The following is a 15470-nucleotide window of genomic DNA, read 5'->3' on the forward strand; positions in this document are numbered from 1 at the left end:
TATATAACACATTGCTAATAGTATTAGCAAAATTTCCATGCAGTGCACCTCTAGTAGATATGATGCAGGAGATGGTCAGAGACTGCAGACATGATGCAAGAGATCAATGCCGCCTCACCGTGCCCATCATTGCCGCCTCACCATCGTTGCAGCATCTCCCGCTTGTGTGTGTGTGTGTGAAAGAGTTGGCTGCACTATGACAAAAGTCTCACCCTCCTCCTAGACCAGCTCGTGTAATAGACAGAACACAGACTTTTGTCACAGCACAGCATAACATTTCACACAGCTCCGTGACACATTGGTCTCCAGCTGTGACAAGTAGGGAGGAGGAAGGAGCAGTTAGTTATGGCCACACACACACACCATGGAGGAGGAGGGAGCGGAGGAGACTCCCGCAATGAGCGGCACCTGGGGGCGGACCCTGCCCCCTTTCGGTATTGGCTGATTTCTTCTACATGGTTTTTGGCGGCCGAAATTTTGTGCACCTCTAATTTAAAATACTTTAACCCTTTAATTTCTAATTAAAGGGTTAAACAGGTTTTTCTTTAACTTATCATTACTGAAATTCCTGCATCGAAAATGGCATTTTGCTGATGGAGAAAAGAGCCGATAATGATGCTTAAAACACACGACTTAACCACAATTTTACTGTGCATATGGTGTGTTTTTCATAGGTCATGTGACTCAAAAGCTGCATCAAAATCGTAACCTGGGTGCGTTTTCACTGCTTTTTTTTTATTTATTTTTTTATGCATTTCATCGGGGGAAGTATGGTTTTTGGCGCATTTTCTTTTAACGGATCAAAAATGCAGCAAACAAGATTTTTAACACCACAACAGAAGCACAACGGACCCGTGTGAAGACATAGAATTTAAAACAATGCATTTTCTTTTCTTGCATCAGGGGACACAGAGCTATAGTACTTACTATGTGGGTTATAGGGCCCACATAGTAAGCCCCCCCCCCCCCCATGGCTCACTCCACACGGGCACTATCGGCCGGGGAAGTTTCTCGGTTAAGCACGGAGGGAGAAGGGACAGGAGCCGCTCCTTGATTTGATGGTGTTTCCTGCCTCCGGAATGAATTTTCGGTTACCATTTTGACAAAAACTTTTCCATTGGGTGCGCCTCCAATTACTGTGTTTTTATGTGGTTTGAAAAGGGTGGGGAGGGAGAAACCAGAGATGCGAACATTTTGGGTGTAACATGGTAAGGTTTACCAAAGGGACTCCGATTTCTCAATACATTTGGTAATCCTGTATTTCACTGACATGTCCTCCGGCTCTATTACCAAAAGTCTTTAGCTCGCTACAGACATAGTCTGCAGGAGCCTGTGCATCGCACTCTCTATCCACTGATCGGTATTGCAATGGTTTGTAGGATCGTATGCAAAATAATAATAGGCACTTTTTTTTTTTCTGTAAATATATATATATATATATATATATATATATATATATATATATATATATGTGACTTTGAGACTTCCTTTTAGTTCCTGTTTTCTCACACCTGTCTTGTTGCAGATATCAGCACTAGTATGGCTGCCCGGCAGAAACTAGAGGCTCAGGTCACCGAGAACAAAATCGTGAAAGAGGTGAGTGTGTGCTGTGGAAATCCTCTATGCAAGAATGGGGCAGCCTCGGAAATGTAACATTTTTGTCTTTAGATTATACCTTAAGCCCCACACACATAACCTCAGAATCAGATATTGGCTACATTATTGCTGACCCAAATTGGGATACTACAGCAACACCCTGCTCCCTGTACCTCTGGCAGAACGCAGCATTGCATACTGTATGTAGCTTATTTTGCATAGTGTTGACAGCGGGCGTATGTCAGCAAAGGAAATGGTTTGAGCAAGCTTGGCCAAAACAGTATTTTACAGTGATCGCAAAGCTGGAGTTAGACTTTAACCTCTTCCCACCCGTGCTATAGCCAAAAGACAGCTAAAGCGTGGACTTATTTGCCCATTAGCGAAGGAGAAAAATTACCATATGTGTACAGTCTAACATGACCACACGATTGTCATTAAAAGCGTGACAGTGCTGAAAGCTGAACATTTTGGCCTGGGCAGGTTGGGGGTAAAATTGCCCGGTAGGCAATTGGTTCAATTGAATCTTAATCAGACTGAACTCTTCTTTTTTTTTTTTTTTTTTTTTTTTTTTTTTTTTTCTTTATATGAATGTAAGCAACCTGGTGGTATTAAAGGTTAAATTGAAATTATTATTATTATTTTTTTTTTAAATCACAAAAATGTACTTGCCTGCTATGTGTAACGATTTCGCACAGAGCAACCCCGATCCTCCTCTTCTCAGGTCCCCTGCTGGTGCTCCGTGGCTCTCCCTCCTGCCGAGTGCTGCTTGCTCTGGGGGCACCTGAGCAAGCTCAATCCTGAGCTGCTGCTCTGTTGTGTCCATTAGGGGTGAGCTCAGGTGTGTTCGTAATCCCCACGTGCAGAGCCCACCAGGAAGTCGGCGCGGCGTCGCGCTAATCATCGGCAGTGAGACATTGCCCCGCTGCGTGGCTGCAGAGATCGGGCAGTGTCTCACTACCTGTGATTAGTGCAGCGCTGCACCGACTTCCTGGTGGGCCCTGTCCCAATTTGCTCACTGGCTGTGATTTGAGAACTGGAGCCAGTGACTATCACTGCTGTCTCAGCCAATAAGGACCAAAAGATCTGGGAGAGCCGAGGCTCTCATGCACATTGCTGGATCGAGATGGCGTTTTATGGCGGGTGCTGCTAACAGAATGTTTGTTAGTTTTGTTTTTTTACCTAAATGCCTGAATGTAATAAACATTGAGCCTTTACAACCACTTTAATGTTAATATTATCAGAATTTGGTAGTCTTTCAAAGACTTGTTTAAATATACTGTTAATAATTGCATATGTACAGGGGGCCAGCCATATTTGCCCATCACCTATACAGGCTCTGCTTCCTTCTAGTGCTGCACGGTGATGGTGCCTTGCTGTGCCTCTGTCTCAGTGCAAAAGAATATGAATGATCATGGTTAGTGTTTGTTTGGCTGAAGCCATTTCTTATCAATCAACTGTGTTTTTTTTTTTATTTATTTTTTTTTTAAATCCATAATCAAAACAGAAACTACCCAAATTACCCTGATCAAAAGTTTACATACCCCAGTTCTTAATACCGCGTATTGCCCCCTTTAACATCCGTGACAGCTTGAAGTCTTTTGTGGTATCTGTGAATGAGGCTCTTTATCTTCTCAGATGGTAAAGCTGCCCATTCCTCTTGGGGGGGGGGGGGGGGAAAGCCTCCAGTTCCTGTAAATTCTTGGTCTGTCTTGCATGAACTGCACGTTTTGAGATCTCCCCAGAGTTGCTCAATGATATTGAGGTCAGGAGACTGAGATGGCCACTCCAGAACCTTCACTTTACTCTGCTGTAGCCAATGACAGGTCGACTTGGCCTTGTGTTTGGATCATTGTCATGTTGGAATGTCCAAGTACATCCCATACGCAGCTTCCTGGCTGATGAATACAAATGTTCCTTTGACCAAATTTCTTGTGCCTTTTTTGTAGCTCACACATCCCCAAAACATCAGCAGTCCACCTCCGTGTTTCACCGTAGGAATGTCGTACCTTTCATCATAGGCCTTGTTGACGCCTCTCTAAATATAGCGTTTATGGTTGTGGCCAAAAAGCTCAATTTTGGGCTCATCACTCCAAATGGCTTTTCTCTTACGTTCACCGACTGACACAGCTCCCTTCTTAGACCATCAGGTTGTTACGCCACCTTCAGGAGAGGACTAGGCAGAACATGTTAATATGTTATAACAAAACTAGAAATTTCTAGTTCAGCCCAAGGGGCGATCCCTTAGGTAACAACCCCCCAGCCTGCTACTGCAGCCTCAGTTTTTTTTTTTCTGCCTAGTGAAGGAAAAGGACCTAGGAACCCTGTGGGCCCATTGGTCTGTAGATTTTTCTGCAGAAGTTTTGCTTTTTGCGCAAGATTAAAGATCCTGTGATCTGCTATCAACAGTCGGCTGGGTGACAGGCTGGATACCCTTATCCTTGTAGTCTCCCCAGCCTGGCCGGCGAGTGTGTGCACACCAGAGCTCCGCGCTGGGTCGGCCACGACATGCCCCCAGCTCCAGGGATGGCTGGTGAGCGTAATGCCCCAGGGCACACACATGACCGGGCTACTGATGTCTGCGTCCACAGTGTGCCGGGCCAGCAGCCACCCCGTACTGATCGGGGAGTGGGTCTGTGATGGAATGTCTCCCAGCTCTTCAGCACTGGTAAGTACAGCTCTCCCTGCCTCGGTGGGGCTGAGCAGCTGGGCATTCCCTGGGAGGTCGATTCGGGGGTCCCTCACCTCCCTCTCTTCTCTCCCTATCTTCCCCCCCCCCCCCTCCCTGTGGGGTTTGCTGCATGGGCTGCTGAGCAGTGTGTGTGCCATAGACAGGGGCTCCACGGGGGGGCTCTCACCTGGGAGGGGGGGTATGCACTGGGTAGCTGTACCCTGGATGTCTGTAGGTCTCTCCCCTGAGGTTTCTGGAGGCTGTGTCTGCTGATCGCTGTAGCACTGTTTTCTCGCCATTTCTCTGCCTGTTTTCTCACTGTTCTTCATTGCATACAGTGTTCGGGGGCCATTTTTGCTGTGACCAGGGAGCATCATGCTCTGTCTCCATTTTACTGTAGTCCAGTGGCCATTTTTCCTGTGATTATGTCATTTATACTGGACACTCAGCAACCATTTTGTTGAAGCCTGAACACAGTTTTCAGCTTCAATGCAATACAGAGGCGCTCAGCACAGCGCTGTTTTGTCTCTTATGCATCTGGGAGCGGACACAGGCACACCTATCTGGATGGCGCAGAACTCTGTCAGGGTGATGAGTCCTGCGGTAGGGGTCCCTCAGCCTGCAGCAGTTAGGAGGGTGGGACCATCGCTGTCCTAAGTCCCCAACAGGTGGCAGACAGGGAAGGGTCAGCACGGCTTCAGAAACTGGTGTTTCTTCCCCCGAAATCCAGGCAATTGCAACCTGTTCGCCTGCAGACAGTGCAGTGCCTCTGGACGCTTTGTCGGCGGTCCTTAATTCGTTCGTTGCTAAGATGGAGGCGGTGTATGGGTGCAAAGGTGGTAAAAAACAACCCCTGACACCCCCCCCTCCATAAGGGAGAGCTCTAACGCAGGCTCAGGCCGCGCTGAGGCTGGTGACCCCTGCTCTGTCGTTTTCAGATGACGCTGACCAGGATCGATCAGACAGTGAGGGTGATTTCCCGTCCAGGTCTGTGCGCGACAAAGCGCTTGTTGGAGCACTGATCACAGCTGTGCGCGATACCCTGAAAATTCAGGAGCTAGCAGATCCCTTTGCTGATGTGGTCCCTTTTGGGTCCCGTAAGCCAGCCCGTACACCTAAGGTGTTCCCGTATCTGACTTATTTCGATAAGTTCATATACAAGGAGTGGGGTCGATCTGCATCTGACCTTTTTGGTCCCCAAATAGATGGCGATGCATTACCCCTTTGTGGAGAGCCTTCTCAAAAAAATGGTCGGCTCCTCCGGTCGTGGACCCCCAGTATCCAGGTTAAACAAAGTAACCACGATCCCGATAGAGGGGACTCCTGCATTTAAGGACCCCATGGACAGGAAGGCAGGGGCTCGTTCCTCGTTTATGGTTGTGGGGTCAACAATGCGACTAGTACTGGCATCCGCACTTGTGTCGCAGACACTTACTGAGTGGGCAAAACTTTTGCACCGCGAATTGGGGGAGCACCAGGCTTCTCCTGTCTGCGTGGAACTAGCAGACCAGTTAGTGCATGGCCTTAAGTACGTTTGATGCGGCCCTGGATACCCTCCCTCTGTTATCCAGGGCTTCAGTGTCAGCAGTGGTTCTGAGGTGCCTGATTTGGCTAAAATGCTGGTCGGCTGGCAGGCATCTAAAAAAAAAAAAAAAAAAAAAGCCCTGGCGGATTTACCCTTGGCGAGCGGCTCTTTGGATGACATTAAGAAAAAAAAAAAGGGGGGGGGGGGTACGTCCATTCTTGGAACTAAAAGCCCTCAATTACTTTGTAAAAGTACAGAGGTTCAGAATGGAATCGGTTAGCTCAGTAGTCGCTGCACTCCATAAGGGGGACTCCCTGGCATCTTTGGACATCCAGGATGCGTATCTGCACATACCCATATGCCTTCGGCATCAGAAATTTCTGTGATTTTTGCAGTCGAGGAAAGCCCACTACCAGTTTGTGGCTCTCCCCTTTGGTTTGGCATCAGCCCTCCCGAGTCTTTATCAAGGTATTGGCTCCTATTTTGGCGTTGCTGCGTCAACGTGGGATCGCGATCGTAGGTTACCTAGACGATCTACTGAGAGCATCTTCCGCCTCAGAATTAGAGGAGGATGTGGCAATCACCATGCAGACCCTGCAGGAATTTGGGTGGCTGTTGAGCCTAAAAAATACGGTGATCGCACCGACTTAGCGCTTGGAGTACCTAGGCTTACTGCTGGACTCCATGGAAGCATGAGTGTTTCTCCCTTCAGACAAGCTGCAGACTCTCAGACCAAGTAAAACTGCTGATGAACCGCAGGTGGTCGTCGCTACGCTTCTGCATGCGAGTCCTGGGACTCATGGTGGCCAGTTTCTCATCATGGTCTTGAAGGAGATTTTGACAAAATGGGACAAATCTCCGTTATCCCTGGATTGACAGATTCAGGTGAGCCAGTCAGTGACTCCCTGCTCTGGTGGCTGAGGTCCACAGCACTTCGGTCCAGGAAGTCGTTCCTACCTCTACATTGGACGGTCATCACAACGGACGCCAGCCTAACCAGCTGGGGTGGAGTAATGGGAGTTCAGTTGACCCAGGGCCTCTGGCAACTTGGATTCCTCTTCCGACCAATCAATGTGCTTGAGCTGCGAGCGATCAGACTATGCCTCTCCACATGGTCGATAAGACTTGGAGGGCGTCCGATCGGAACCCAGTCAGACAACGCCACGGCGGTGGCATATGTCAATCAACAAGGAGGAATAAGAAGCTCGGCCGCTGCACGGGAGGTCACTCACGTCCTTCAGTGGGCAGAGCGACCTGTACCGGCCCTGTTGGCCATTTACATCCCGGGAGTGGAGAACTGGCAGGTGAAAGGGTTAATTCTGTGTCTAGGGTGGTCCCTTCAACCTCTCAGACCTTAGATCCAATGTATTGTATAAATTCATATATATCTGGAATCAATTCTCGAAGGACAAATAAAACCACACACACACCATGGCGTCCTTCAAGAATTAATTGTATTGAGTTATTACAAAGCGATTGATATAGTAAATTTTGCGTCACACAGAATAAGACATGCGCAGTAGACCTCAAGACGATTACAGCTGGTCAAGACAAAACGCTATTGTTGTTTGTTCTAAGCTAGCTGAATTAATATGAGAAAAAGATAAGAGACAGTACATGATTTCTTCTGTAGCTAAAGCAATGCTGAGAAAATGTGAGAACAAATGAGTTAGAAGAATCTAAGATAGAAAATGTTGAGACAGTTATCTGAGAAGTTAAAGGGGTGTTCAAACTGTACATATTGTAAAATGGAAGTTTGTGAATATTAAGATGGCTGACAGAAACAAGATGGATGCTTAACATAACCTTTCAACCCCCTCTTAAGTCATGGAATCACTTTCTACAGATTCGCAACCTCCTGAAATCGACGGTTCTTGCTACGTTTGTTATATTCATTTACATAAAGCTGCAGATATTGTGTATATGCGTGAGAAGGTTGGTCTGGTGTAGTACATTTGCTAATACAAAGTAGAATAAGCTTAAAAATCAGGTAGCCTATCAATCCTAACAATAGTACTATGATAATCATAATCACTATGTCCTTTAACCATGAAAACCTTCCACCTAAACCCAAACTAGAAAAGGGGTTCCATCCATAATTACCTATGTCCCTTGCTTGTTTCATTAATTCATTTACCTGTGTTCGGTGTTGATTAATAACATCATAGTAGTCTGGGATTTCCAGGCTGGTATTGTGAAACCATGTACAACATTCATAATCTTGGGTCATTTTGCATAAACCTGTCAGAGCTGCACTCATGCTTTCAATAGCCAATTCGTGTAACTCTAGTTGTCTTCTAATTGCTTTGAGCTCGACATTGAGTAGTCCTATATCTTGAGAGTTTTTTTCCATAACATCATTTATTAAACTAGTGTAGTTATTTAATTTGTCCATCATGGTTATGCCCCATCCTGTCCAGGATGGAAACCATGTTCATGATTTATCTAAAGTAGAAAACATAGGTGGGTTTTCTCTCTTGTATTTATAAGTTAACCTATGTACTGGACTTGAAGTAACTTGTATGTGATGTTCCTGATTCTGGCCTATGGCTGACATGACTGGTACCAACTGTGCTAAATAACACCATCCTTTCACTCCTGCGGGGATCCATGGGTAACAAATTTTAGCACAGCATACGTATGTATTGTTTCCCAATGAGAAACTTCTTAGAGAACTACGTTGGGGCTCAGTTCCAGCCTCAAATGCAGCACTAACAAGTTTACTCACAAGTATCCCAGAGGTTGTGTTCCTGTATGTAGTAAGTTCACTAATGGTGTTGTTAAGGGATTGATTTTTGTAACTACACATATGACCTATGATAATGTTACTGGTGTGGAAGGGAATACCCTTTGAAATGTTAAATACAGACTCGGAACACATACCTATTCCGTTGGATGTATTGCCTAACTGAACACACCACTCAGGTTCACGTGTCTTTCCTAAAGTGTAAAACATAATACTCTGATTGCGGTACCCTTCCGAGACATTCTTAATTCTTAAGACTAGAGTATTTTCCAATCATGACTTGAGGTTTAGAGGGACAGCTAAAAGTGGGATTTTAGCAGTTTCTGGGTGCAACTTACTACAAATCCAGCATTTTTCATATCCTGACTTTCTAGCGTAAGCATATTAAAATTTTAACGGTAACATTTTTCCAGAAATACTTGTTTCTTTGATCAATTAGAGACATCTCGTTTACTGCGATTTCTGAGGTGAAAGTCAGTATGGTTGGTGTGTATTTCTCTTTTACCACATATGAGTTTCAAGGCACCTAAGTCTTCAGGATGAAAGATAGTTATTATCCACACTGGGACAAAGATCAGAAGTAGAAACATCACCAGAAGTCTGTGGTGAAATGAGTGACATCACTGTCCTTTATGTCTGTGCTTGTCTTTTGAGGACTTAAAATGCCTGCTTCACCTCTTTTCAGCCTTTCTTGGATTCCTGGGCTTAGATCAACCTTCTTTACTCTGCTGGCATGGATCCAAGTAAGACTTTCCTCTGTAAGGATGGTGGTCCTGGTGACGGCTACCACTTTGGTCACTGGTCCGAATGGAACCTCTTGCGGCTTTGGACCTTTCTGAAGCCTCTGGACCACAACTTGATCACTGACCTGGAACGGGTGGGTTGGTACCTGTGAAGGAGAGGTGCGAGCAACTCTTCTTTCAACAATATCAAGAGTTTCAATCATTTTTTTTACATATTCCTCCTGTATTTGTTCCAAATCACCTTTCTCTACAATCAAGGGATGATTAGCCCACGGTGTGGGGAATGGCCTACCCATGAGTACCTCAAAGGGGAATAACCCGTCACACTGTGAGGGGTCATTCTGATTTCAGCTAATACAGCTGGGAGAACTTTTTTCCACTTGCCAAAATTCCCACCTGTAGCTTTCCTTATCCTGTCTTTAATTGTTCTATTCATTCTTTCTACAATTCCTGAACTCTGTGGATGGTAGGGGAGGTGAAATTTCCAGTCTATTTTTAGTACTTTTACAAGATCTTGGCAGATTTTAGCTGTGAAAGCTGGGCCATTGTCTGAATTTATTTGCAATGGACATCCCCATCTAGGAATAATTTCCTGTGTGAGGATCTTCACAACAGTTTGTGCGTTTTCATTGTTGGTGACAAAAATTTCTGACCAGCGTGACATCATGTCCACTATAACTAAAAGGTATTGTTGTTTTCTTTCCTTCTTTGGGCACATGTGTAAAGTCTATCTGTAAATGGGTAAACGGTGTTGTTGGGTACTCAAGATGTTCATGCTTTGATTTCTTTGGGTTTGTTGGATTGTTCCTAATGCAAGTGACACATCTCCTTACAAAAGCTTTGACTAGACTAGGTAATCCTGCAATGAAAAAATCTGCATCTAGAAGTTCACATGTGGCCTGCCATCCCTTGTGACCCAGTCCATGGTATTGTGCAATGAACAGGGGGGCGCTAGCAACAGGAATACACGGCTTCCCCTCTTTGCAGATTAATCCTGTTTTAGGATCCTTTTGTACCATCCCATCACAGTTCCATTGCGCAATATCATCAGGGGTGGCAAAAGCCTGTAGTTCCGTGAGCCAATGTGTCTCTTTCAGGGAATATGGCTGAGGTGTTAGCATGGGCATTTGAATGTTTGCCTTTTGTGTAGATGCAGCTTCTTTAGCTATTCTGTCAGCTAGTGCATTACCTTTGGCTATATCAGTCATTTGGCCTGTATGTGCCTTACAGTGCATGATAGCTAGTTTTGAAGGCAACTGCATTGCATCTAGTAATGCTGTGACTAGGTCAGAGTGTGAGATGCTCTTTCCATCTGCTGCCACATATCCTCTGCGAAGCCATATCACACCATGGTCCCAAACCACACCATGAGCATACCTGGAATCAGTGTAAATGTTTACCTCCTTTCCTGCAAACAGCTGGCATGCACGGGTTAATGCTATCAATTCAGCAGCTTGTGCAGACTGATAGGGTATTGGATTGGCCTCGAGGACAGTATCCGGCAGTTGGACAACAGCATATCCTGCATGATAGACATTATCACTTGGTCTGCTGCAAGAGCCATCAACAAAAACTGTTTGTGCAGTAGGAATTGGTACTGAAAGCATATCTGCTCTAGGTGAAGTGTCGTGATGTATTGATTGTGTACAGTCATGAGGTGGTGGTAAGTTATCCTGTTCTCCTTTAAGACCTAATAAGGCATTCAAAATTGTAGCTGGGCCAGAGTTTATGTTTGAACTTGTTATTTTCAGGTTTGGATTGGACAGGAGGATGACTCCATTCCCACTCAATCTTTGTGCTGACATATGCTGAGTATGTAAAGTTTTGAGGAGTGTGGTAACGTGTGAGGTGTGTAAAGTAGTGTTATGGCCCAAGGTAAATGGTGCTGCCAACTCTGCAACCATAGAACAAGAAGCCAACGCTTCAAGCTTCAACGAGACAAGCAGGCATGCCTTGCACCTGTACTGGAACCACCTTTGGAAAAAAAAAAAAGCTACAGGGCGCAGTCTCCCACCATGTTCCTGGGCCAGTACTCCTGCCATGGTTCTGCAATTTTCCCTAGCAAACAAGTGAAACATTTTGCTAAAATCAGGGAGGCCGAGGCTCGGGCTGGTAACCATTGCACTTTTCAACATGCTAAAGGCATTTAACATTTCATCAGACCATTTTACAATATCAGACATTTCAGAGAGGGTTGCTTGTCTTAATATATTGTCATAGAAAGAACAGTCAGGTATCCATTGGCGGCAGTAACCAATCATTCCAAGAAAGGCTAGCAGGTCTTTCTTGGTAAGCGGGCGGGGCAGACCTACTATAGCAACAGTTCCTTTGTGACTGACTTTCCTAACTCCCGGAGACAGCACAAACCCTAGGTACTCAACCTCCTGTTTACACCATTGTAATTTTTTCTTAGACACTTTGTGACCACACGTATGTAACCATTTCAATAAGGATAGGCTATCAGCTCGGCAGTCCTCCTCTGAAGAACTACAAATCAAAAGATCATCAACATATTGCAACAGTACAGAACCATGAGGGGCAGTCCAAGACCTGAGGGTGGCTTGGAGTACTATAGAATAGACCACAGGTGAGTCTATATATCCCTGGGGGCATTCTACACTAGGTAAACTGGCGATTGTGTTGGTCAATCGACACAGTAAAAGCAAAGAGTGGCCTTGTCTCCTTGTCTACAAGGACAGAGAAAAAAAGCATTCTTTAAATCAATTACAGTAAAACATTTGGCTGTTGCTGGAATGGAGGACAGTAGTGATGGAACATCAGGTACAATGGGTGCTATTGGGACTATGAGGTCATTTATGGCCCTCAAGTCCTGTACAAATCTGAAGGTTAACAGGTGTGTTGTATGGAGAAATAATTTCCTCCAGGATTCCATCATGCAGAAACCTTTTCACCATTGGCACTATGCCATCCATCTTTTCTTTAGAGAGTGGATACTGTTTGTGATAAATAGGAAATGCACCTTCTTTGAGAGTGGCCTTTTATGGTGTGCATGAAACAAGTCCTACATCCAGATCGGATGTAGACCAGACCTGGGGGGTCTAATCCTCAAAATCTTCTTCACTATTTTGTTGTGACAGCATCAATAAACCTGGTTTGCATGCTACTATAGTGATTTTATCTGAGGAAATGTCTAGACCTCCTTCTGAGTTGGTTCTAATTGTGATTCCTAGTGGCCCAAACAAGTCTCTTCCTAACAAATTTACAGGACACCTTGGTATTATCCTAAAAGAATGTGTGCATATGGTGTACCCTTCATCTTCTATTGGTAGGGGTGGGGTCCTATATGTTTTTGTCAGTATCCCATTAATTCCCAAAGAGGGTTCCGCTGGTTCCCACTTGCCTCTGAAATGATCTTCACAAATAGTACTCATAGTGGCCCCGCTATCAACGAGATAGGGGAGGAGTCTCCCATTTATTGAAATAGCAACCATTGGACTGTCAGTGAAATCATCTGAGACAAAAGGAAAAGCTGGGACATTACCCTCCGGGCCCCATCATTGTTGTTGATTTTCCCATTTGATTGGAAATATTGGACCATGTTGGATGGATGTCTGTGGTTGTTGTGTCTGGTTAGGGACAGAGCTGGAATAGGGAGTCTGAGAAGGGGTGGGGTGAGGACACTGACTCACCCAGTGATCCTCAGCACCGCAATTGAAACATCCTTTGTTTCTAGAGCGACTCATCCCTCTTCCATTTCTGCCTTTAAATCTGCCTCTAAAATGTCCTCTGCCTCTAAAGTGCCTTTCGTATTCCCTTGGAAATGTTGTGTGGAGACAGGCGACGGCTTTGGTATATCAAAACAACCTGCTGCATCTTTCTGTGAAAGAGCTTTGCCAAAGTCAGTTCTAGAAAGTGTTGACCATTCAGTAATCATTTATTTGACTGGGACCACTAAATTGGATTTGAGATTACTCAGGAAAGTCTGGCTCAATAATGGATCCAAAGTTGTCAGAATGCCCAAACCGGCTTTCTGTCCATCCAGCTATATGATCCACCCAAGGGTTAACTAGGTATTTCTCCGTACATTTAATTTTCCTATGAAAACAAAACAATGTATGGTGCTTGACTGCCACCTAGCGGTGCAGACAATCAGACAACGTGTGAATCTGACAATACCTTAACTTAGATTCCTTTAACAAAAAATATCAGTACTGTCCGTGATACTTTTTTATACTAATACAGCTACAATCACTTCAGGACTTAAACAGAATACATTTGGAACAAGTTCAAGAGTATTTCAGACATACAATAAACGCACAATCTTGCTCATGGAGTTGCTGTTTTGTTTCAGACAAATTTAAATCTTCTATGAAATTAACTTGCAATGTATATTAATCTGTTTACCTTTCCCAAAATAGCTTTACCCAAATTGTAACTTTTATAACCTCCAGGAATACTACTCACCAAGTATGCCTTTTTGGTTCTGGAAACAAAATATCAGTTCACATATACACACTCAGCGCAAGTCTTTCAGCATTATACATTTAAAGCAAAAGCAGTTATACAATCATACACAAAGTTTACACAATACATTGATCATCAGTCACCAGTTCTGTCCCGAACAGAACTAAAACTCTAGAGTACTCTGTAAATTTTTCTAAGGTCGCCAAGACCTTTTCAAGTGTCCCCAAAACACTATATGACCCCTAAGGTCATGACCGGTCAACTTATCTATACTTATGAGAGGTTCTATAACCCAACAGCAATCTCTGTGGGATGGAAGCAGTGTCACACACCTGACACCTGGACTCCGGCAAGTCAATTTCACTCAATAAGAATAGAATTCACTTACCGAGCCGTTAAAAGTAGCTTTCCAAGTCCGTTAAGGGTAAATAAACATCCATCCCGGGACAAGCCCCCAGTGCTGAAAGGGTTAATTCTGTGTCTAGGGTGGTCCCTTCAACCTCTCAGACCTTAGATCCAATGTATTGTATAAATTCAGATATATCTGGAATCAATTCTCGAAGGACAAATAAAACCACACACACACCATGGCGTCCTTCAAGAACTAATTGTATTGAGTTATTACAAAGCGATTGATATAGTAAATTTTGCGTCACACAGAATAAGACATGCGCAGTAGACATCAAGACGATTACAGCTGGTCAAGACAAAACGCTATTGTTCTTTGTTCTAAGCTAGCTGAATTAATATGAGAAAAAGATAAGAGACAGTACATGATTTCTTCTGTAGCTAAAGCAATGCTGAGAAAATGTGTGAAAGTTATAGATAAGTGTGTGAGAACACATGAGTTAGAAGAATCTCATGTTGAGACAGTTATCTGAGAAGTTAAAGGGGTGTTCAAACTGTACATATTGTAAAATGGAAGTTTGTGAATATTAAGATGGCTGACAGAAACAAGATGGATGCTTAACATAACCTTTCAGCAGGCAGACTATCTAAGTCGCCAGATGCTGGACCCAGGAGAATGGGCGTTGCATCCAGAGGTGTTCAGGCTACTGTGCCTGCGGTGGGGCACACCAGACGTGGATCTTCTGGCCTCCCGTCTCAATTGTAAGGTGCCGAGATTCATGTCCAGGACGAGATCTTTGGGCAGACGCGTTGGTGGCTCCGTGCGATCAGTACCAGCTGATCTATGCCTTTCCTCCGCTAAAACTGTTACCACGTCTGCTCGACAGAGTGGATGCCACGGGGATTCCAGTTATACTGATTGCCTCAGATTGGCCCCAGCATCCATGGTACGCAGGCCTGGTGGTGGACGCCCCCTGGCGACTGCCGTTACAAGAGGACCTTCTGTCTCAGGGTCTGATTCTCCATCCTGCTTTACCATCGCTGGTTTTAACGGCATGGCTATTGAGAGCCAGGTGTTGAGAAGCCAGGGTCTTTCAGACTCTGTGATTCCAATTATGCTGAGAGCACGGAAATCTTCTTCTCTGAAGATATTTTTTTTTTTTTTTTTTTTTTTTTTTTTTCAGTGACCCATGGCATCTCGCTCTCTAGTGAGCACTTTTTTGTTCAAGGGGTGCAACATGTAGTTCCTCTGGTGCACCCACCGTTATCCCCTAAGGATCTGAACCTGGTGTTATCAGCACTTCAGAAACCGCCTTTTGAAAATATCAGAGATCCCTCTATCTTTTTAGTGGCCATTACATCGGCCAGGAGGGTTTCAGATCTGGCAGCCTTGTCTTGCAAGTCGCCTTATCTGGTTAT

The 15470-nt window shown here is 44.7% G+C and overlaps 1 protein-coding gene across 1 annotated transcript in view; it reads left to right on the forward strand.

Moving 5' to 3' along the window:
- The window catches only part of PFDN6 (prefoldin subunit 6), a 38970-nt gene that overhangs the window by 10736 nt on the left and 12764 nt on the right, over positions 1 to 15470 (forward strand). The window contains exon 3 of the mRNA XM_077484691.1: positions 1526 to 1596. Coding sequence (XP_077340817.1) covers positions 1526 to 1596 — 71 coding nt within the window. The remainder of the gene's footprint in view (positions 1 to 1525; positions 1597 to 15470) is intronic.

Source organism: Lithobates pipiens, unplaced genomic scaffold, assembly GCF_037356315.1.
Source record: "Lithobates pipiens isolate NorthernLeopardFrog02 unplaced genomic scaffold, aLitPip1_a1.2 Scaffold_1, whole genome shotgun sequence".
In the NCBI taxonomy this organism is placed as follows: domain Eukaryota; kingdom Metazoa; phylum Chordata; class Amphibia; order Anura; family Ranidae; genus Lithobates; species Lithobates pipiens.